Source organism: Oncorhynchus gorbuscha, linkage group LG05 (assembly GCF_021184085.1).
Source record: "Oncorhynchus gorbuscha isolate QuinsamMale2020 ecotype Even-year linkage group LG05, OgorEven_v1.0, whole genome shotgun sequence".
In the NCBI taxonomy this organism is placed as follows: Eukaryota; Metazoa; Chordata; class Actinopteri; order Salmoniformes; family Salmonidae; genus Oncorhynchus; species Oncorhynchus gorbuscha.
The window spans coordinates 94,126,190-94,151,335 of NC_060177.1; the positions used below are offsets into that span (position 1 = coordinate 94,126,190).

Genomic DNA, 25,146 nt, shown 5'->3' on the forward strand with positions numbered 1-25,146 from the left:
TGATCATTTAAATATTAGTCTCTGCCAGTCCTCAACAACCGGATGTTCCGGTTTCAGAGGAAATGAAAAAAGAACCTGTGACCCGGAATTCTGCTTTTGGACCTTAACTCCTCCTCCACAATTTCTGGATTGGTTGAACACTGCAGAAGAGACCCTCCACCAAACAGTTTTTTTTTCTTTCTAGCCAAGACCAGTATGTATACAAATCAAATCAATCAAATCAAATTTTATTTGTCACATACACATGGTTAGCAGATGTTAATGCGAGTGTAGCGAAATGCTTGTGCTTCTAGTTCCGACAATGCAGTGATAACCAACAAGTAATCTAACTAACAATTCCAAAACTACTGTCTTATACACAGTGTAAGGGGATAAAGAATATGTACATAAGGATGTATGAATGAGTGATGGTACAGAGCAGCATAGGCAAGATAGAGTAGATGGTATCGAGTACAGTATATACATATGAGATGAGTATGTAAACAAAGTGGCATAGTTATAGTGGCTAGTGATACATGTATTACATAAGGATGCAGTCGATGATATAGAGTACAGTATATACGTATGCATATGAGATGAATAATGTAGGGTAAGTAACATTATATAAGGTAGCATTGTTTAAAGTGGCTAGTGATATATTTACATCATTTCCCATCAATTCCCATTATTAAAGTGGCTGGATTTGAGTCAGTGTGTTGGCAGCAGCCACTCAATGTTAGTGGTGGCTGTTTAACAGTCTGATGGCCTTGAGATAGAAGCTGTTTTTCAGTCTCTCGGTCCCAGCTTTGATGCACCTGTACTGACCTCGCCTTCTGGATGATAGCGGGGTGAACAGGCAGTGGCTCGGGTGGTTGATGTCCTTGATGATCTTTATGGCCTTCCTGTAACATCGGGTGGTGTAGGTGTCCTGGAGGGCAGGTAGTTTGCCCCCGGTGATGCGTTGTGCAGACCTCACTACCCTCTGGAGAGCCTTACGGTTGAGGGCGGAGCAGTTGCCGTACCAGGCGGTGATACAGCCCACCAGGATGCTCTCGATTGTGCATCTGTAGAAGTTTGTGAGTGCTTTTGGTGACAAGCCGAATTTCTTCAGCCTCCTGAGGTTGAAGAGGCGCTGCTGCACCTTCTTCACGATGCTGTCTGTGTGAGTGGACCAATTCAGTTTGTCTGTGATGTGTATGGCCGAGGAACTTAAAACTTGCAACCCTCTCCACTACTGTTCCATCGATGTGGATAGGGGGGTGTTCCCTCTGCTGTTTCATGAAGTCCACAATCATCTCCTTTGTTTTGTTGACGTTGAGTGTGAGGTTATTTTCCTGACACCACACTCCGAGGGCCCTCACCTCCTCCCTGTAGGCCATCTCGTCGTTGTTGGTTATCAAGCCTACCACTATTGTGTCGTCCGCAAACTTGATGATTGAGTTGGAGGCGTGCGTGGCCACGCAGTCGTGGGTGAACAGGGAGTACAGGAGAGGGCTCAGAACGCACCCTTGTGGGGCCCCAGTGTTGAGGATCAGCGGGGAGGAGATGTTGTTGCCTACCCTCACCACCTGGGGGCGGTCCGTCAGGAAGTCCAGTACCCAGTTGCACAGGGCGGGGTCGAGACCCAGGGTCTCGAGCTTGATGACGAGCTTGGAGGGAACTATGGTGTTGAATGCCGAGCTGTAGTCGATGAACAGCATTCTCACATAGGTATTCCTCTTGTCCAGATGGGTTAGGGCAGTGTGCAGTGTGGTTGAGATAGCATCGTCTGTGGACCTATTTGGGCGGTAAGCAGATTGGAGTGGGTCTAGGGTGTCAGGTAGGGTGGAGGTGATATGGTCCTTGACTAGTCTCTCAAAGCACTTCATGATGACGGAAGTGAGTGCTACTGGGCGGTAGTCGTTTAGCTCAGTTACCTTAGCTTTCATGGGAACAGGGACAATGGTGGCCCTCTTGAAGCATGTGGGAACAACAGACTGGGATAGGGATTGATTGAATATGTCCGTAAACACACCGGCCAGCTGGTCTGCGCATGCTCTGAGGGCGCGGCTGGGGATGCCGTCTGGGCCTGCAGCCTTGAGAGGGTTAACACGTTTAAATGTCTTACTCACCTCGGCTGCAGTGAAGGAGAGACCACATGTTTTCGTCGCAGGCCGTGTCAGTGGCACTGTATTGTCCTCAAAGCGGGCAAAAAAGTTATTTAGTCTTCCTGGGAGCAAGACATCCTGGTCCGTGACTGGGCTGGATTTCATCTTGTAGTCCGTGATTGACTGTAGACCCTGCCACATGCCTCTTGTGTCTGAGCCATTGAATTGAGATTCTACTTTGTCTCTGTACTGACGCTTAGCTTGTTTGATAGCCTTGCGGAGGGAATAGCTGCACTGTTTGTATTCGGTCATGTTACCAGACACCTTGCCCTGATTAAAAGCAGTGGTTCGCGCTTTCAGTTTCACGCGAATGCTGCCATCAATCCACGGTTTCTGGTTAGGGAATGTTTTAATCGTTGCTATGGGAACGGCATCTTCAACGCACGTTCTAATGAACTCGCACACCGAATCAGCGTATTCGTCAATGTTGTTGTCTGACGCAATACGAAACATATCCCAGTCCACGTGATGGAAGCAGTCTTGGAGTGTGGAGTCAGCTTGGTCGGACCAGCGTTGGACAGACCTCAGCGAGGGAGCCTCTTGTTTTAGTTTCTGTCTGTAGGCAGGGATCAACAAAATGGAGTCGTGGTCAGCTTTTCCGAAAGGGGGGCGGGGCAGGGCCTAATATGCGTCACGGAAGTTAGAGTAACAATGATCCAAGGTTTTCCGGAGTCTGACCAGAAGACCGCCGCGTTTCCCTCTTTTCCGGAGTCGTTTTTTTGGGTCGCTGCATGCGATCCATTCCGTTGTCCTGTTTGTAAGGCAGAACACAGGATCCGCGTCGCGGAAAACATATTCTTGGTGAGTTGACGATGATCTTATATTCAGTAGTTCTTCTCGACTGTATGTAATGAAACCTAAGACGACCTGGGGTACTAATGTAAGAAATAACACGTAAAAAAACAAAAAACTGCATAGTTTCCTAGGAACGCGAAGCGAGGCGGCCATCTCTGTCGGCGCCGGAAGTTATACTGAGTACAACTCGGGATAACCGGTAATACAAAAGTGATTGATTAGATATTTTATTGATCTAATGTTTAAATACCAATCATATTACACATTTAGTAATGCATTTTAAACTTCATGTGCAGTAATACTTTTTTATATGATGTAATATGACTTTAGGGCAGCAGTCCTAGTAGTTAGTGTTGGACTAGTAACCAGCAGGTAGCCTAGTAGTTAGTGTTGGACTAGTAACCAGCAGGTAGCCTAGTGGTTAGTGTTAGACTAGTAACCAGCAGGTAGCCTAGTGGTTAGAGTGTTGGACTAGTAACCAACAGGTAGCCTAGTGGTTAGTGTTGGACTAGTAACCAGCAGGTAGCCTAGTGGTTAGAGTGTTGGACTAGTAACCAGCAGGTAGCCTAGTGGTTAGTGTTGGACTAGTAACCAGCAGGTAGCCTAGTGGTTAGTGTTGGACTAGTAACCAGCAGGTAGCCTAGTGGTTAGTGTTGGACTAGTAACCAGCAGGTAGCCTAGTAGTTAGTGTTGGACTAGTAACCAGCAGGTAGCCTAGTAGTTAGTGTTGGACTAGTAACCAGCAGGTAGCCTAGTGGTTAGTGTTGGACTAGTAACCAGCAGGTAGCCTAGTGGTTAGTGTTGGACTAGTAACCAGCAGGTAGCCTAGTGGTTAGAGTGTTGGACTAGTAACCAACAGGTAGCCTAGTGGTTAGTGTTGGACTAGTAACCAGCAGGTAGCCTAGTGGTTAGAGTGTTGGACTAGTAACCAGCAGGTAGCCTAGTGGTTAGTGTTGGACTAGTAACCAGCAGGTAGCCTAGTGGTTAGTGTTGGACTAGTAACCAGCAGGTAGCCTAGTGGTTAGAGTGTTGGACTAGTAACCAGCAGGTAGCCTAGTGGTTAGTGTTGGACTAGTAACCAGCAGGTAGTCTAGTGGTTAGTGTTGGACTAGTAACCAGCAGGTAGCCTAGTGGTTAGTGTTGGACTAGTAACCAGCAGGTAGCCTAGTGGTTAGAACATTGAGTCAGTAACCAGCAGGTAGGCTAGTGGTTAGAGTGTTGGACTAGTAACCAGCAGGTAGCCTAGTGGTTAGAACATTGGGTCAGTAACCAGCAGGTAGGCTAGTGGTTAGAGTGTTGGACTAGTAACCAGCAGGTAGCCTAGCGGTCAGAGGGTTGGACTAGTAACCAGCAGGTAGCCTAGTGGTTAGTGTTGGACTAGTAACCAGCAGGTAGCCTAGTGGTTAGAGCGTTGGACCAGTAACCAGCAGGTAGCCTAGTGGTTAGAGCGTTGGGCCAGTAACCAGCAGGTAGCCTAGTGGTTAGAGTGTTGGACTAGTAACCAGCAGGTAGCCTAGTGGTTAGAACATTGGGTCAGTAACCAGCAGGTAGGCTAGTGGTTAGAGTGTTGGACTAGTAACCAGCAGGTAGCCTAGTGGTTAGAACATTGGGTCAGTAACCAGCAGGTAGCCTAGTGGTTAGTGTTGGACTAGTAACCAGCAGGTAGCCTAGTGGTTAGAACATTGGGTCAGTAACCAGCAGGTAGGCTAGTGGTTAGAGTGTTGGACTAGTAACCAGCAGGTATCCTAGTGGTTAGAACATTGGGTCAGTAACCAGCAGGTAGGCTAGTGGTTAGAGTGTTGGACTAGTAAACAGCAGGTAGCCTAGTGGTTAGAGTGTTGGGCCAGTAACCAGCAGGTAGCCTAGTGGTTAGAGCATTGGACTAGTAACCAGCAGGTAGCCTAGTGGTTAGAGCGTTGGACTAGTAACCAGCAGGTAGCCTAGTGGTTAGAGCATTGGACTAGTAACCAGCAGGTAGCCTAGTGGTTAGAGTGTTGGACTAGTAACCAGCAGGTAGCCTAGTGGTTAGAGTGTTGGACTAGAAACCAGCAGGTAGCCTAGTGGTTAGAGCATTAGACTAGTAACCAGCAGGTAGCCTAGTGGTTAGAGCGTTGGGCCAGTAACCAGCAGGTAGGCTAGTGGTTAGAGCATTAGACTAGTAACCAGCAGGTAGCCTAGTGGTTAGTGTTGGACTAGTAACTAGCAGGTAGCCTAGTGGTTAGAGCATTAGACTAGTAACCAGCAGGTAGCGTAGTGGTCAGTGTTGGACTAGTAACCAGCAGGTAGCCTAGTGGTTAGAGCGTTGGGCCAGTAACCAGCAGGTAGCCTAGTGGTTAGAGCGTTGGGTTGGTAACCAGCAGGTAGTCTAGTGGTTAGAGCGTTGGACTCGTAACCAGCAGGTAGCCTAGTGGTTAGAGTGTTGGACTAGTAACCAGCACGTAGCCTAGTGGTTAGAGCGTTGGAATAATAACCAGCAGGTAGCCTAGTGGTTAGAGCGTTGGAATACTAACCAGAAGGTAGCCTAGTGGTTAGAGCGTTAGGCCAGTAACCGTAAGGTTGCTAGATTGAATCCCTGAGCTGACAAGGTAAAAATCTGTCATTCTGCCCCTAAACAAGGCAGTTAACCCACTGTTCCCCGGTAGGCCGTCATTATAAATAAGAATTTGTTCTCATCTGTGTCACGCCCTGGTCGAAGAATTTTGTGTTTATCTTTATGTATTGGGTCAGGCCAGGGTGTGGCATAGGGTTTTTGTATTGTGGTGTGTTTTGTCTTGGGGTTTTGGTATATAGTGGGATTGTAGCTAGTGGGGTGATCTAGCAGAGTCTATGGCTGTCTGGAGTGGTTCTCAATCAGAGTCAGGTGTTTATCGTTGTCTCTGATTGGGAACCATATTTAGGCAGCCATATTCTTTGGTTGTGTTGTGGGTGATTGTCCTTAGTGTCCAGATGTCCTTGGTCTGTGTTAGTTTACATAAAGTATAGGCTGTTTCGGTTTTCGTTACGTTTATTGTTTTGTAGTGTTTGTGTTTTTTCGTGTCTACATGGATCGTGTTTACATGGATCGCAATATACACGCTGCAGTTTGGTCCGACTCTCCTTCACCACATGAAAACCATAACAATCTGACTTGGCCTAGTTAAAGAAAGGTTCAAGAAAAAATACAATTATTTGATCAATAGTGGGGAAAAAAAGGTATTAACGATAAATAATTAAATTAAGACAGCACTTCTAAAATACTATTTTGATTACGGCACAAATGAAAATGTGGCAGTGACTGGCCCATGAACTGATGTTTCAGCATTGTGTCAATGAAAAGTTCAGCGTTCGACTAGCCACATGTGCACATGCACATTTAACAAGCCTGCTAGAGCTAGTGACAGGCGGACGAGCAATTTCTACCGTCGTAGTTCAGATGAAGCCTGACCTGGAATGTGAAGCTAACTGAAGCTGGCTAGCATTAGAAACCCCAGAGTAGATCTAGCTTCCTACGTAGTATACCCCTCAGGACAGGAGGACAGAAGGTGGAGGAAGCTGCCCGTATTCCCAGAGTGCTTCAGGGTCGGAGTTCTGATCTAGGATCACAAAGATTGCATCATCATCCGTTCTAGGGAAACAATGGATTCAACATTGTATTTATGAAATGAGTTTGTGTGTTAGAAAAGAGTAAAATACCTATCACATTACACATTTAGTAATAACAAATGCATTTGAAACTTCACGCACAGGAATACTTTTGTATGACTTAATTATTTTATCATAGGACTGGGGGAAAAAAGGTGCTCGTTCATTGATAAGCACACCAACGTAATAGACTAAAGACTAAAGACTAAAGATCTACATGTCTATTTCACACCACAGCCTGATGAATTGGCAAGATAACCTCATTCATGGTACAAATGAAAATGTGGAATTGACTCGTCCATGGATCGGTGTTTCAGCATGGTGTTTCGGTTCGGAGTTTCAGCATGGTGTTTCAGTTTGGTGTTTCAGCATGGTGTTTCGGTTCGCTGTTTCAGCATGGTGTTTCGGTTCGCTGTTTCAGCATGGTGTTTCGGTTCGGTGTTTCAGCATGGTGTTTTGGTTCGGTGTTTCAGCATGGTGTTTCGGTTCGCTGTTTCAGCATGGTGTTTCGGTTCGGTGTTTCAGCATGGTGTTTTGGTTCGGTGTTTCAGCATGGTGTTTTGGTTCGGTGTTTCAGCATGGTGTTTCAGCATGGTGTTTTGGTTCGGTGTTTCAGCATGGTGTTTCGGTTCGGTGTTTCGACATGGTGTTTCAGCATGGTGTTTCGGTTCGGTGTTTCAGCATGGTGTTTTGGTTCGGTGTTTCAGCATGGTGTTTCGGTTCGGTGTTTCAGCATGGTGTTTCGGTTCGCTGTTTCAGCAATGTGTTTCGGTTCGGTGTTTCAGCATGGTGTTTCGGTTCGGTGTTTCAGCATGGTGTTTCGGTTCGCTGTTTCAGCATGGTGTTTCGGTTCGCTGTTTCAGCATGGTGTTTCAGCATGGTGTTTCAGCATGGTGTTTCGGTTCGGTGTTTCAGCATGGTGTTTCGGTTCGGTGTTTCAGCATGGTGTTTCGGTTCGGTGTTTCCGCATGGTGTTTCAGCATGGTGTTTCAGCATGGTGTTTCAGTTCGGTGTTTCAGCATGGTGTTTCGGTTCGGTGTTTCGACATGGTGTTTCGGTTCGGTGTTTCGACATGCGCACGCAGTTACAAGCCTGCTAGAGTTAGGAGCAGGTCGGACGTGCAATATCCACCGTCGTAGTACAGATGAAGCCTGACCTGGAATGGGAAGCTAACTGAAGCTGGCAAGCGTTAGAAAACCCAGAGTAGATCTAGCTTCCTACGTAGTATTCCCCTCAGGTGTTCTGTCACAGACAGACACTCTGAAGATGTCTCTGATGACCTGCTGATAACACACCTAATTAATAGTAAATGTGGGAGGGGCAATCAAAATCCATTTCTGACAATATCGGTTTGTTATGACTGAGTTTCAGAGACAGATTACTGAGGGGTGTACAGCCAAACACCAACTCTGGACCAGCTAAACAACAACTCTTTCAAATATAATAGAACTATCTATTTTCACCTCCCCCCTCAACATGACCCCGTCATACTGTCCTGTCCACATAACAAATATTCCTAATATAACATCCCCTATTCAGTGTGACATTCCTAATATAACATCCCCTATTCAGTGGTATTCCTAATATAACATCCCCTATTCAGTGGTATTCCTATTGTAACATCCCCTATTCAGTATGACATTCCTAATGTAACATCCCCTATTCAGTATGACATTCCTATTGTAACATCCCCTATTCAGTATGACATTCATAATGTAACATCCCCTATTCAGTATGACATTCCTAATGTAACATCCCCTATTCAGTATGACATTCCTATTGTAACATCCCCTATTCAGTATGACATTCCTATTGTAACATCCCCTATTCAGTATGACATTCCTAATGTAACATCCCCTATTCAGTATGACATTCCTATTGTAACATCCCCTATTCAGTATGACATTCCTAATGTAACATCCCCTATTCAGTATGACATTCATAATGTAACATCCCCTATTCAGTATGACATTCCTAATGTAACATCCCCTATTCAGTATGACATTCCTAATGTAACATCCCCCATTCAGTGGTATTCCTATTGTAACATCCCGTATTCAGTATGACATTCCTATTGTAACATCCCCTATTCAGTATGACATTCATAATGTAACATCCCCTATTCAGTATGACATTCCTAATGTAACATCCCCTATTCAGTATGACATTCCTAATGTAACATCCCCTATTCAGTATGACATTCCTATTGTAACATCCCCTATTCAGTGTGACATTCCTAATGTAACATCCCCTATTCAGTATGACATTCCTAATGTAACATCCCCTATTCAGTATGACATTCCTATTGTAACATCCCCCATTCAGTGTGACATTCCTATTGTAACATCCCCCATTCAGTGACATTCCTAATGTAACATCCCCTATTCAGTGACATTCCTAATGTAACATCCCCCATTCAGTGTGACATTCCTATTGTAACATCCCCCATTCAGTGACATTCCTATTGTAACATCCCCTATTCAGTGACATTCCTATTGTAACATCCCCCATTCAGTGTGACATTCCTATTGTAACATCCCCTATTCAGTGACATTCCTATTGTAACATCCCCTATTCAGTGACATTCCTATTGTAACATCCCCTATTCAGTGACATTCCTAATGTAACATCCCCCATTCAGTGACATTCCTATTGTAACATCCCCTATTCAGTGACATTCCTATTGTAACATCCCCTATTCAGTGACATTCCTAATGTAACATCCCCCATTCAGTGACATTCCTATTGTAACATCCCCTATTCAGTGACATTCCTATTGTAACATCCCCTATTCAGTGACATTCCTATTGTAACATCCCCTATTCAGTATGACATTCCTATTGTAACATCCCCTATTCAGTATGACATTCCTATTGTAACATCCCCTATTCAGTATGACATTCCTATTGTAACATCCCCTATTCAGTGTGACATTCCTATTGTAACATCCCCTATTCAGTGACATTCCTATTGTAACATCCCCTATTCAGTGTGACATTCCTATTGTAACATCCCCTATTCAGTGTGACATTCCTATTGTAACATCCCCTATTCAGTGACAGGTCTCATCTTTCTCAGAGACTGACCATCTCATTCATCACATTCAAGCCATCTGTTGTTTTCTTAGATTCATGTCTGTGGCCTGAGCCTGACCTCATAATCTCTTATGAAGCTAATAATAAGACATTATAAAGACTCATGTGCTTATAACAAGTATTGAAGTATTATACCTGCAGGCTTTAAGTAGTCTTACCCACAATTCAACTGGTTTTCTACTGGCCTCTGCTATTGTCAACCACCTTGGTTTCTACTGGTATATACTGTACGCATTTCCAATGGATTCTTGACCATTCTTCCCCCCCAATTACCTTCTACTGTTCTATACACATATCTACAGGTCTCTACTACTACACCGCCAGTATCTCCCTTCACTACGTCTTTAACCAAAGCAGTCTGGGTATGCATTCCTCAGATTCCATGGCCGAGGTTCCAGGGACAGTGGCATCATTCATAACTCTCACTCTTTGCAGTGCATTAAAGCCAGCCGGGGGGGAAATGGGTTTAATTTAACAGAACAGTATAAGTTAACAAATGTATGAGCCAAATTGCACAGCAATCATTAAGAACTGTTTGGTGGACATGTTTACAATAACAGTCAGTGCAGCAACAACTTTTGAGACAAAAGCACTTTCTTGAAAGAGTTCATTGAATAATTATTATTATTATTATTATTATTATTATTATTATTATTATTATTATTGATCATTGTTTGTGTTGTTTGAGCAGTTTGTTCCGTTTACAGTTTAACTAGAGCAAAAACCTGAGTGGGAGACGACTGTTGGCGACTCAGCAGCAGTATCTGTCAATGACCATCTGTTAGTGCCACCTAGTGGACACTGTTAAAACAACAACCCAATTGCAACCATTCACTCACTGTAAAATGTATATTATCCATCCAACACAACACAGTAGCACAAAACTCTAATGTAGTCTCTACTCCAACAATCTAACAACATCTACAGGTCCAGAGGAGGAGTAAATGTAGAAGAGAAGATCGTGGGATGATTCATAGGCTGAGTCCCTATGGGCCCTGGACAAAAGTAGTGCACTAAATAGGGAATAGGACCCTGGACAAAAGTAGTGCACTAAATAGGGAATAGGACCCTGGACAAAAGTAGTGCACTAAATAGAGAATAGGGTGCCATTTGGGATGATTCATAATGGGAGTTATAGCCCACCATCACCTGAGATAAAGAACCAATTACAACCATCACCTGAGATAAAGAACCAATTACAACCATCACCTGAGATAAAGAACCAATTACAACCATCGCCTGAGATAAAGAACCAATTACAACCATCACCTGAGATAAATATCCAATTAGAAACCTAAACTAGAATAAAGATCCTATTATAACCCTCACCTAGAATAAAGATCCTATTATAACCCTCACCTAGAATAAAGATCCTATTATAACCCTCACCTAGAATAAAGATCCTATTATGACCCTCACCTAGAATAAAGATCCTATTATGACCCTCACCTAGAATAAAGATCCTATTATAACCCTCACCTAGAATAAAGATCCTATTATAACCCTCACCTAGAATAAAGATCCTATTATAATCCTGAGATAAAGATCCTATTATAACTTCATAAAGAGATCCTATAACTTCATAAAGAGATCCTATAACTTCAGAAAGAGATCCTATAACTTCATAAAGAGATCCTATAACTTCATAAAGAGATCCTATAACTTCAGAAAGAGATCCTCTTTGAAGGACAGACTTACAGAGTTTCAGTTCCAGAGGTAGAGCATCTAGGAGAACATCTCTGCTCTGTCTGTCTGTGGTAAACGCCTTCAGAGATATGGTATGGGACCTGTTAGTTCGTTTTGATTTAGCCTACATTCCATTTTCTGCTCTCAGAATTCATCAAATTCCTACCTCAAAGACGGATACAGAGAGAGAGAGAGAGAGAGACAGAGACGAGACCATGTCACTATTATTCGAGTCACAAGGTCTGAGTCTCAAGTAAAACTTGAGTCGAGTACAAGTCGTGCATTCTAAGAGCAAGTCAAGTCAAGTCAAGTCAAGTCAAGTGGAGTCACAAGTAAAAAAAATATGCATCTATACAGGAAACGACTTGTGGAACTACAAATCGTTGTCTATTTATTGAGGCTACCAGACAGCCCTTTTCGTGATTTCGACCTACAACCCATTTTGATATTGTAATTGTAAAATAGGGCCCTTGTAGCAGCCGTTTAGGGCGCGACACCAGCAGAAGGCAAGGCAGGTTGACGTGCTCAGAGTGTACATTTATATACAGATCTTGGTGATCCAATGGTGAAATCGCCATATTCGTTAAACAATAAGGCCCGAGGGGGTGTGGTATATGGCCAATATACCACAGCTTAGGGCTGTTATTATGCACAATGCAACATGGAGTGATAGGACACAGTCCTTAGCCCTGGTATATTGGCCATATACCACAAACCCACAATGATGCCTTATTGCTATTATAAACTGGTGACCAACGTAATTAGAGTGGTAAAAATACATGTTTTGTCATACCTGTGGTATATAGCCTAGTGGTTAGAGCATTGGACTAGTAACCGGAAGGTTGCAAGTTCAAATCCCCGAGCTGACAAGGTACACATGGTCTGATATACCACGGCTTTCAGCCAATCAGCATTCAGGGCTCGAACCCCCAGTTTATAATACAAAATATACAAGTACATGAGTCCAGAAGAAATAGGACTGTATCAGGCCTACGCTGTCTTATCTGAACAGACACAGGTAGAGGGCCAGCCTGTACAGCCTCCCCTTGAGGAACCAAATATAATCTAACAGGTAGAGACCTACATAATATAAGCACTTGCCCCCAGGACCATACAATTATTATTTATTTATTCGTTAACCTTTATTTAACTAGGCAAGTCAGTTAAGAACAAATGACTTATTTACAATGAAGGCCTACCAAAAGGCCTCCTGCGGGGACGGGGGCCTGGGATTTAAATAAACAAATACAATATAAATATAGGACAAAACACACATCATGACAAGAGAGACAACACAACACTACATAAAGAGAGACATAAGACAACAGCACAGCATGGTAGCAACACAACATGTCAACAACATGGTAGCAACACAACATGTCAACAACATGGTAGCAACACAAAACATGGTACAGTCATTATTGGGCACACACAACAGCACAAAGGGCAAGAAGGTAGAGACAACAATACAGCACGAGAAGCAGACGAAAACGGTCAGTAAGAGTGTCCATGATTGAGTCTTTGACTGGAGAGATTGAGATACAGTTGTCCAGTTTGAGTGTTTGTTGCAGCGACTGGAATTTATAACCAATAAACTGATTTGACAATGTAAAAGGCCATTTCCACATCCTTTGGTACATTCCTCTTTATCAGATATGATGATTATTAATGATATTTCAACACCATGCATACACGGAACAATCATGTTTCTCCTATTCAACGTTCTGACTCCAAAGCGTGTTGCGTAGGCCACGTAGCCTATTTCTATACGCACTGAGGTGCGCACGGTCCTCTACGCGCAGCAGCGACACACGGAACGCAGACACACGGAACGCGGCCACACGGCACGCGGCCACACGGCACGCGGACACACGGCACGCGGCCACACGGCACGCAGACACACGGCACGCAGACACACGGAACGCAGACATAACCCTGGAAATGTGAACAAACGAAACCAGACATTGAATTAAATTAACAGAACTTCTACCTCATGAGTCTTGAGAATGTTCATGTCCACTGAGTAAGAAATAATTGGCTAAATAAAAAAAAAGTATCGTAGCAAGCCTCTCAAACATGAAACATACAATGTTGCAATAAACGGTACGGGATGGAGTGATTAAACGCTAGCAATTATTGTAGTATTATATGGAATATATATTTACGACATATGGTCTATGCTTTTTAAATGTGTCAAAGCAACGGCAAACATTTCAATAAGACACAAATAAATAAATCATTCCACTTGGCGGGAAGTTCGGAGGGCAGAAGTGAAGAGCCGCGCGCCCGTGACGCGTCTTCGCCTCAGTAATACTAAAATGTAACAACGAATTCCAAATGCAAGTGTCATATATTAAGTCAATTATCAATGTCAATCATTTGATACATACCAAAAACACCAGTAGGCCTATGTTAGTAATTGTTGCCCCATCCATGGTGAGCTTTCAACGTAACAGTTAATATTCTTGATCACCAAACAATTTTTGGAGCTGCATATTTATTTTATGGCAATTGTACCCAGTGGTATAAAGTACTTAAGTAAAAAATACTTGAAAGTACTACTTAAGTAGTTTTTTTTTTTGGGGGGGGGGTATCTTTACTCACTAAACAGAGAACATCCCTGGTCATCCCTACTGCCTCTGATCTGGAGGACTCACTAAACAGAGAACATCCCTGGTCATCCCTACTGCCTCTGATCTGGAGGACTCACTAAACAGAGAACATCCCTGGTCATCCCTACTGCCTCTGATCTGGAGGACTCACTAAACAGAGAACATCCTTGGTCATCTCTACTGCCTCTGATCTGGAGGACTCACTAAACAGAGAACATCCTTGGTCATCTCTACTGCCTCTGATCTGGAGGACTCACTAAACAGAGAACATCCTTGGTCATCCATACTGCCCCTGATCTGGAGGACTCACTAAACAGAGAACATCCTTGGTCATCTCTACTGCCTCTGATCTGGAGGACTCACTAAACAGAGAACATCCCTGGTCATCCCTACTGCCTCTGATCTGGAGGACTCACTAAACAGAGAACATCCCTGGTCATCCCTACTGCCTCTGATCTGGAGGACTCACTAAACAGAGAACATCCTTGGTCATCTCTACTGCCTCTGATCTGGAGGACTCACTAAACAGAGAACATCCTTGGTCATCTCTACTGCCTCTGATCTGGAGGACTCAGTAAACAGAGAACATCCTTGGTCATCTCTACTGCCTCTGATCTGGAGGACTCACTAAACAGAGAACATCCTTGGTCATCTCTACTGCCTCTGATCTGGAGGACTCACTAAACAGAGAACATCCCTGGTCATCCCTACTGCCTCTGGTCTGGCGGACTCACTAAACAGAGAACATCCCTGGTCATCTCTACTGCCTCTGGTCTGGCGGACTCACTAAACAGAGAACATCCCCGGTCATCCCTACTGCCTCTGATCTGGTGGACTCACTAAACAGAAATGCTTTGTTTTTAAATCATGTCTACGTTTTGGAGAGTGCCCCTGGCTATAGGTTAAAAAAATAACATATGTGCTGTCTGGTTTGCATAATATAAGGAATTTTAAATGATTTATACATTTCTGTGTACAGCTATAGTATGATACAGTGGGAGAGCAGGATGAGTCTAGACTACCATTCTATAGGCTGGCTCAGTAGCCCACAGTAAGATTCCAGTCGGACTACTGTAGACTCTCACTTTCCATTGGGCAGTTGAAGGGAACTAGCACTTCCTGTGTAATCACCCCCATAAAGCCGATCATAGAAAGGAATTTAACTCGGGGCCTCAGCAGAGCAGCCAGACAGTAAAACCTGCCAATCCGGCTTGGGAACGTCAGCTTTAATCCACAACCCATCTGGGACCCACAGACAGACAACGACTTGGTAAATCAAAATAAAAAAGGATATTTGTTTTCCCTGTAATACTACTTGCCACTTTTCACTTTTACGAGGTTGGCTTTAGCCCAGTTCGGTTCCCATTCTCCCAACCTCATTACTAACTACCAACAAGCCATTTGATGAAGTTGGCTTTAGCCCAGATCGGTTCCCATTCTCCCAACCTCATTACTAACTACCAACAAGCCATTTGACGAGGTTGGCTTTAGCCCAGATCGGTTCCCATATCTCCCAACCTCATTACTAACTACCAACAAGCCATTTGACGAGGTTGGCTTTAGCCCAGATCGGTTCCCAATCTCCCAACAACACTGAAAGAAGGAGTTGGTCCAATGTTTTATGGGCTGAAATAAAAGATCCCAGAAACGTTCCATACTTCAGTGGGCCAATGCTCACCTTCTGTCAGGACCCGGTTACGAACCCGGGTCTCCGGAGTGAGAAACAGTCACTTAACCAACTGAGCCACGAATAGTCGGCAGAACCCAGAAGATGAGGCAGACACAGCAGTACTTGAGACAGTGTATTTAATGAAGTAAAAAAGTGAAGTCCTTCAGGAAAAAAGGTAAATCCACAAGGTGGTAGGTATAGCATAAAAAGCCTCAAAAGATACTCAAAAATAAATAAACAAGAACAAAAAACAGAATTCCACAAGAGAGTCCACCGGGATCAACAAGAGTTCTCAGAATACTAGGGCTGGGTGCTAACATACAAACACAGAGCAAATAACTGAGGAAAACTAAGGGTTTAAATACAATCAGGGGAAACGAGGCACAGGTGCAAATAATAATTGGGATCAAGGGAAAACAAAAGGTCAAAAAGCACAATGGGGGCATCTAGTGACCAAAAACCGGAACAACCCTGGCCAAAACCTGACACCTTCGATGGCCACTGGCACGCTGGAGAAGTTCGTTCTTCACGGATGAATCGCGGTTTCAGGCAGATGGAAGACAGCGTGTATGACGTTGTGCCCCATGGTGGCAGTAGGGTTATGGTATGGGCAGACATGAAATACGGACAACGAACACAAATGCTTTTTATCGATGGCAATTTGAATGCACAGAGATGCCGTGATGAGATCCTGAGGCCCATAGTCGTGCCATTCATCCGCTGTCACCACCTCCTGTTTCAGTATGATAAAGCACGACCCCGTGTTGCAAGGATCCGGACACAATTCCTGGAAGCTGAACATGTCCCAGTTCTTCCATGGCCTGTATACTCACCAGACATGTCACCTATTGAGCATGTTCGGGATGCTCTGGATCGACGTGTACGACAACGTGTTCCAGTTCCCGCCAATATCCAGCAACTTCGCACAACAATTGAAGAGGGGTGGGACAACATTCCACAAGTAGTTTAATATATTTTTTAATGTATTTGGAAATACACTTGGAAAGTTTTTTGAAACACTCAAATACACTCCCATGCATTTAGCCCAGGTATTTGAAAATAGTATTTTACAAATACTAATTCAAATACTAAAATAAAATGACTTGTTTTTGGACTGTGTATTTGAGACCTGTGAACCCAGGTCTGAAACCAATAAACACCGGATCATCAAGGCCACTTTTCTCTCCCTCTCTTCCCATAGCTCCATCCAACACTTGTATTTCTGTACCCCCGATCCAAACCCGCTGATCAATCGCCTTGCAGGCACTGATAGACCATTATACCCTGGCAGCATAGCCCGTCTTAGCCTGGGAATCAGTCACACTTTAACTTTCAGTTGAATATCTGCCTGTGGTCCCCCATCTGCCCCACACCACAATGACTAAGAAAAGCATCAGATGATTAACAACATTATTCAATCTGAGAGCCAGGGCTTGTATCTTTTATACAAGTCTCTAATTCCTTACCTCAGAAGGCAAAGTTTTGTGCCCCGAATGGCACCATATTCCCTATATAGTGCACTACTTTGACCAGGGCCCTATAGGGAATAAGGTGCAGTTTGGGACACAAGATAAGTCACCACTATGTGGGCAGGCAGAGTTACCGCTCCTACTGGTTGTGGGAAAAAGGAGAAGAGTGTTTTTTCACAGGTCCATGAGAAAAAAGCCAGCTCACAACCTCCTCGTCCTCCTGGTATAGTTAGTCTCACAGCCCGGGGAAATGTCTGATATCCCTCCTTCCAACTTTCCCTCGCCAACGTTTTGTTTTTCTCTTTCTGTCTGTCTTTCACACTCCCTTTTCTCTTCCTTACTTTCTCACAGCCCGGGGAAATGTCTGATATCCCTCCTTCCAACTTTCCCTCGCAACGTTTTGTTTTTCTCTTTCTGTCTGTCTTTCACACTATCCCTTTTCCCTTCCTTACTTTCTCACAGCCCGGGGAACAGTCTGATAACCCTCTCTCCAAATTTCTCTCCCTTCTCCAACTTTTAGTTTCTCTCTTTCTGTCCGTCTTTCACACTCTCCCTTTTTTCTTTCTTTACTTTCAAACGAGAAGAAGAGAGACATCAGACGTAGCCTAAAGAATCCTAGTTCAAATATCTAGTACTCTGACAGGCTCTTATCCCTAGACTGACAGTACTAGTACTCAGACAGGCTCTTATCCCTAGACTGACAGTACTAGTACTCCGATAGGCTCTTATCCCTAGACTGACAGTACTAGTACTCCGACAGGCTCTTATCCCTAGACTGACAGTACTAGTACTCCGACAGGCTCTTATCCCTAGACTGACAGTACTAGTACTCAGACAGGCTCTTATCCCTAGACTGACAGTACTAGTACTCCGACAGGCTCTTATCCCTAGACTGACAGTACTAGTACTCCGACAGGCTCTTATCCCTAGACTGACAGTACTAGTACTCAGACAGGCTCTTATCCCTAGACTGACAGTACTAGTACTCCGACAGGCTCTTATCCCTAGACTGACAGTACTAGTACTCAGACAGGCTCTTATCCCTAGACTGACAGTACTAGTACTCCAACAGGCTCTTATCCCTAGACTGACAGTACTAGTACTCAGACAGGCTTTTATCCCTAGACTGACAGAGCAGCAGAGGGTTGGGGGTTGGTTGGCTGAAGTTTCACCTGCAAAGATGTTGATGAAAGTTTATGGAAAGTATATGAAAGTATATGAAAGAATATGGAAGTATATGAAAGTATATGGAAAGTATATGGAGGTATATGAAAGTATATGAAAGTATATGAATGTATATGAAAGTATATGAAAGTATATGGAAAGTATATGGAAGTATATGAAAGTATATGGAAGTATATGAAAGTATATGAAAGTATATGGAAGTATATGAAAGTATATGGAAGTATATGAAAGTATATGAAAGTATATGGAAGTATATGGAAGTATATGAAAGTATATGGAAGTATATGGAAGTATATGGAAGTATATGAAAGTATATGGAAGTATATGAAAGTATATGGAAGTATATGGAAGTATATGAAAGTATATGAAAGTATATGGAAGTATATGGAAGTATATGAAAGTATATGGAAGTATATGAAAGTATATGGAAGTATATGAAAGTATATGAAAGTATATGGAAGTATATGAAAGTATATGGATTGGTCCTAAAATATGTTTTACATCTCTTGTCCTCCAAAACAGCATGAAACCATCCTTCTCCACTAACCACACATATTACACTCTACCAGAGCCTCTTGGAGAAAAACCATTGAGCTATTTTCAATCCAGTTCCCTGACACAGCTGTATGGGAAGGAAGGAAGGAAGGAAGGAAGGAAGGAAGGAAGGAAGGAAGGGAGGGAGGGAGGGAGGGAGGGAGGGAGGGAAAGAAGGGAGGGAGGAGGGGGGAGAGAAGGAAGCGAGGGAGGAGGGAGGGAGGGAGGGAGGGAGGGAGGGAGGGGGGGAGGGAGGGAGGGAGGGAGGGAGGGAGGGAGGGAGGGAGGGAGGGAGGGAGGGAGGGAGGGAGGGAGGGAGGGAGGGAGGGAGGAAAGAAGGAAGTGATGGAGGGAGGGAGGGAGTGAGGGAGGGAGGGGGAGGGAGTGGGGGAGGGAGGGAGGGAGGGAAGAAGGAAGCGAGGGAAGGAGGGAGGGAGGGAGGAAAGAAGGGAGGGAGGGAGGGGGGGAGAGAAGGAAGGGAGGGAGGGAGGGAGGGAGGGAGGGAGGGAGGGAGGGAGGGAGGGAGGGAGGAAAGAAGGAAGTGATGGAGGGAGGGAGGGAGGGAGGGAAGAAGGAAGCGAGGGAGGGAGGGAGGGAGGGAGGGAGGGAGGGGGAGGGAGGGAGGGAGGGAGGGAGGGAGGGAGGGAGGGGGAGGGGGAGGGAGGGGGAGGGAGGGAGGAAAGAAGGAAGCGAGGGAGGGAGGGAGTGAGGAAAGAAGATGGAGGGAGGGAGGGAGGGATGGAGGGAGGGAGGGAGGGAGGGAGGGAGGGAGGGAGGGAGGGAGGGAGGGAGGGAGGGAGGGAGGGAGGGAGGGGGGAGGGAGGGGGAGGGAGGGGGGGAGGGGGAGGGAGGGAGGAAAGAAGGAAGCGAGGATGGGAGGAAAGAAGGAAGCGAGGGAGGGAGGGAGGGAAGGGAGGGGGAGGGAGGGAGGGGAGGGGAGGGAGGGAGGGAGGGAGGGAGGGAGGGAGGGAGGGAGGGAGGGAGGGAGGGAGGAAAAAAGGAAGGAAGTCTAGCAGCTAGCTATCTAAACTTGAAGTTGGCTGTCACTCTCACTCAGATATCATATTAAAAGCTGCAAACATTTCTCTCCACACTGCGGGAAATGAACCCCAACTCGCAAGAGCCTGAGTGCATTTGTGGGTATGGATTTAATTTCACCTTTATTTAACCAGGTAGGCTAGTTGAGAACACCTTTATTTAACCAGGTAGGCTAGTTGAGAACACCTTTATTTAACCAGGTAGGCCAGTTGAGAACACCTTTATTTAACCAGGTAGGCCAGTTGAGAACACCTTTATTTAACCAGGTAGGCTAGTTGAGAACACCTTTATTTAACCAGGTAGGCCAGTTGAGAACACCTTTATTTAACCAGGTAGGCTAGTTGAGAACACCTTTATTTAACCAGGTAGGCTAGTTGAGAACACCTTTATTTAACCAGGTAGGCCAGTTGAGAACACCTTTATTTAACCAGGTAGGCCAGTTGAGAACACCTTTATTTAACCAGGTAGGCTAGTTGAGAACACCTTTATTTAACCAGGTAGGCCAGTTGAGAACACCTTTATTTAACCAGGTAGGCTAGTTGAGAACACCTTTATTTAACCAGGTAGGCTAGTTGAGAACACCTTTATTTAACCAGGTAGGCTAGTTGAGAACACCTTTATTTAACCAGGTAGGCCAGTTGAGAACACCTTTATTTAACCAGGTAGGCCAGTTGAGAACACCTTTATTTAACCAGGTAGGCTAGTTGAGAACACCTTTATTTAACCAGGTAGGCTAGTTGAGAACACCTTTATTTAACCAGGTAGGCTAGTTGAGAACTAGTTCTCATTTACAACTGCGACCTGGCCTGGATGTGGGTATGCCAGACCCGTGAGTCACTGTGGCAAGTTTCCAGGGAAACTGAATCACAGAGCATGGCCTCTATAGCCTCTATCCCTGATCTAGGTTTGTAGAACGCAAGTGTTGTAGGACAGGCGGTAGTCAAGTACTACCCCCACCTCGCGACTCGGATCCAGATATTGCCATTGATCAGCGTAGAAACGACCCCCCCCACCTCGCGACCCCGATCAACTATTGAGTGCGAATACTTTAGGGCTCTCTCCCTCTCTCCCTCCCTCACAGACACGCAACCTCCTTTTGATGCCTTGTCACATGATGCCAGTCTAACGAAGCCTGACTTGACACACACACACACAGACACAGACAGACACACAGACACACACACACACAGGCACACAATTCCAAGAATGCTGCTCATCAGCAGATACAGTTTATATCGCATGGAATGATAATGTGATGTGGCCAATCAGGACATGGAATGATAATGTGGCCAGTCAGGACATTGAATGATAATGTGATGTGGCCAGTCAGGACATGGAATGATAATGTGATGTTCCAGTCAGGACATGGAATGATAATGTGATGTGGCCAATCAGGACATGGAATGATAATGTGATGTGGCCAGTCAGGACATGGAATGTTAATGTGATGTGATCAGTCAGGACATGGAATGATAATGTGATGTGATCAGTCAGGACATGGAATGATAATGTGATGTGGCCAGTCAGGACATGGAATGATAATGTGATGTGATCAGTCAGGACATGGAATGATAATGTGATGTGGCCAATCAGGACATGGAATGATAATGTGATGTGGCCAGTCAGGACATGGAATGATAATGTGATGTTCCAATCAGGACATGGAATGATAATGTGATGTGGCCAGTCAGGACATGGAATGATAATGTGATGTGGCCAGTCAGGACATGGAATGATAATGTGATGTTCCAATCAGGACATGGAATGATAATGTGATGTTCCAATCAGGACATGGAATGATAATGTGATGTTCCAATCAGGACATGGAATGATAATGTGATGTTCCAATCAGGACATGGAATGATAATGTGATGTTCCAATCAGGACATGGAATGATAATGTGATGTTCCAATCAGGACATGGAATGATAATGTGATGTGGCCAATCAGGACATGGAATGATAATGTGATGTTCCAGTCAGGACATGGAATGATAATGTGATGTTCCAGTCAGGACATGGAATGATAATGTGATGTTCCAGTCAGGACATGGAATGATAATGTGATGTTCCAGTCAGGACATGGAATGATAATGTGATGTTCCAGTCAGGACATGGAATGATAATGTGGCCAGTCAGGACATGGAATGATAATGTGATGTTCCAATCAGGACATGGAATGATAATGTGATGTTCCAGTCAGGACATGGAATGATAATGTGATGTTCCAGTCAGGACATGGAATGATAATGTGATGTTCCAGTCAGGACATGGAATGATAATGTGATGTTCCAATCAGGACATGGAATGATAATGTGATGTTCCAATCAGGACATGGAATGATAATGTGATGTTCCAATCAGGACATGGAATGATAATGTGATGTTCCAATCAGGACATGGAATGATAATGTGATGTGGCCAATCAGGACATGGAATGATAATGTGATGTTCCAGTCAGGACATGGAATGATAATGTGATGTTCCAGTCAGGACATGGAATGATAATGTGATGTTCCAGTCAGGACATGGAATGATAATGTGATGTTCCAGTCAGGACATGGAATGATAATGTGATGTTCCAGTCAGGACATGGAATGATAATGTGGCCAGTCAGGACATGGAATGATAATGTGATGTTCCAATCAGGACATGGAATGATAATGTGATGTTCCAGTCAGGACATGGAATGATAATGTGATGTTCCAATCAGGACATGGAATGATAATGTGATGTTCCAGTCAGGACATGGAATGATAATGTGATGTTCCAGTCAGGACATGGAATGATAATGTGATGTTCCAGTCAGGACATGGAATGATAATGTGATCAGTCAGATGTCCAGTTGCTTTATGAAATTAAACCTCTATTTCCAGCATCTATCTTTCTGTCATGGTAATACTCTTCGTGGTCAAGCCAATGTTGACTCTAACATGGAACCTTGGACTTGCTGTCAAGTCTTCCTATAACAGGACTGAAACATGTCGTTTTTCACACTATATTCCCCTCATATCCCCTCCCTCCCTCCCTCTCTTCCTCCTCCCTTCCTTCCCTCCCTCTCTCTTTCTCACTCCCTCCCTTCCCTTCCCTTCCCCTCCCTTCCCTTCCCTTCCCTTCCCTCCATCCCTCCCTCCCTCCCTCCCTCCCTCTCTTTCTCCCTCTCTCTCTCTCTTTCTCCCTCCCTCCTCCCTTCCCTCCCCCTTCCTTCCTTCCTTCCTTCCCTCCCTCTCTCTTTCTCACTCCCTCTCTCCCTCCCAGTCTCCAGTAGTTGTCATGTGTCCAATAGACTCTCTCTCTCTTCACTGCCAACGAACCACAGAGTCTGCCTGGCCAAACACACTGAGGGCATTTGTCTGCTCTAAACTATGCCATGTTAAACAGCTCCCTAGCAGCATACTGGCACGACGTGGATGGTAAAACTGTGCCTCTGACAGTGTGTGAGACGAAAACACCTATAGTTCCTACAGGTTTTCACTGAAGTGAGTTGATCCAACAACCTCCAGGCCTCTGTGGTTGAGTGGGAGTGTGCAGCAACATACACATTATTCATGATGATTGAGATGCAGTACAATCATTAGAAAAGGCTCCTCCTACCTGGCTCCCGTGACGTCGACGCCCACCATCAGCTGACCGTTGAGTGACAGCAACTCGTCTCGTAGTTTAATTCTACCGCACCTCGCCGCGGGACTTCTCTTCCTCACCTCCGTTACCCAGATACACCCCACGTCCAACACGGGTCCCTGATCCCCCTTCCTCCTCCTCCTCCTTCTCCCTCCTCCCTTCTTCCTGTCCTCCCCCTCCGGATCCCCAAATATAGGGATGTTACCGAAACTGAGTCCCAGCTCTGCCCCGTCCCCCTCTCGCTTGGTGAGGCACACGGCTCGCACCTCCGCATCCACACCTCCACACGGCGTCGTGGGTCGGAGGGCGGTGCTCTGGATCTCTCCTTCCTCTGTGAAGTTGAGCTGAATGTATTCCATCAGCTTCTGTATAGCGGCCTGGCATAGAGACATGTCTCCTCTGGTACTTCTGCAGCCGCCGCTGTTGACCGTGCTGAGACCGACCGTGCTGAGACCGACCGTGCTGAGACTGACCGTGCTGCCACTGACCGTGCTGCCACCGACCGTGCTGCCACCCACCGTGCTGCCACCGACCGTGCTGCCACTGACCGTACTGCAGGCATCCTCCTCGTGTTCTGACTCCTGGGATACAGTTGGAGTTACAACAATGGATTGAAGTATCACTCCACAATATGACAGAGGCTGACAATAGATCATACAGATTTCAGAACCACATTGTGGACCACCGTTAGACTATAGAGAAACAGTAGGCATTCGTAGCACAGTATGTAATTGATGTCAGCTATAAGAAATGACATCACCCTCACGTGTATGCAAAAACAGACCTGGTACGAGTCCTGGTCTGGGTCTCTGCTGGTGGTGGACTGCTGGTCTGGGTCTCTGCTGGTGGTGGACTGCTGGTCTGGGTCTCTGCTGGTGGTGGACTGCTGGTCTGGGTCTCCATAGTGGTCCTCGTACCTGGTCTGAGCCACCAGGAGCCAGTCCTCCAGTAGATGGATGTGGCTCAGGGCGTTCTCCTGGGTGATGGGCATCGTGGCTGGGGCTGGGCCTGACCAGAGCCCCACTGCATCCTGGGTCGATGGGCCCCTCTAGAGGCACCGGCGCTGGGAAGGGGTGTGGGAGTAAGGCTGATAACGGTTCATACAAACACAGGAAGCTCTGTGGACTGAAGCTGCCTCCATCTCTAGCGATGGTGTTTGAAGACTTCGGGCGTCAGAGGAGCGAGAATCGAGGAGTGTGTGTGTCTGCCACATTTCCCCCATTCAGTAACGCCCCGGTCATGATGTCATCACCCAGAAACAAAACCAGAGCTGTCAGGGAAGTGTGTGTGTGTGTGTGTGTGTGTGTGTGTGTGTGTGTGTGTGTGTGTGTGTGTGTGTGTGTGTGTGTGTGTGTGTGTGTGTGTGTGTGTGTGTGTGTGTGTGTGTGTGTGTGTGTGTGTGTGTGTGTGTGTGTCGTGGTCTCGGCTCCTTACACTCTGAGGGGTAACTGGAGAGAGAGTAGGGCCATTATCCGCTTGGCTGGCAGGATTCCGGACCAGGCAGGGTAAAAATATCTGATAACCGAGACTGACGAGGAAGAGGGTGTGTGTGTCTGCACTGACACACACACACACTGGGGGAAGCGTTGGGCTCAGGCGCCATTCACCTACAGAGAAAAGCAGAAAAGTCTACATCAGAGAAGTTGTAGTAATGCCAAAGAGGGTCCTGGTCAAAGATAGTGCAGAAGAGGGTTCCAT

The 25,146-nt window shown here is 45.4% G+C and overlaps 1 protein-coding gene across 1 annotated transcript in view; it reads right to left on the minus strand.

The window, feature by feature from the left end:
- LOC124036674 (PDZ domain-containing protein 2-like) overlaps window positions 1-24,763 on the minus strand; it is a 217,644-nt gene extending 192,881 nt beyond the window's left edge. Inside the window, 2 exon segments of the mRNA XM_046351518.1 lie at window positions 23,422-24,029; window positions 24,233-24,763. Coding sequence (XP_046207474.1) covers window positions 23,422-24,029; window positions 24,233-24,439 — 815 coding nt within the window. The 5' untranslated portion in view covers window positions 24,440-24,763.
- Between the last annotated feature and the right edge of the window lie 383 nt (window positions 24,764-25,146).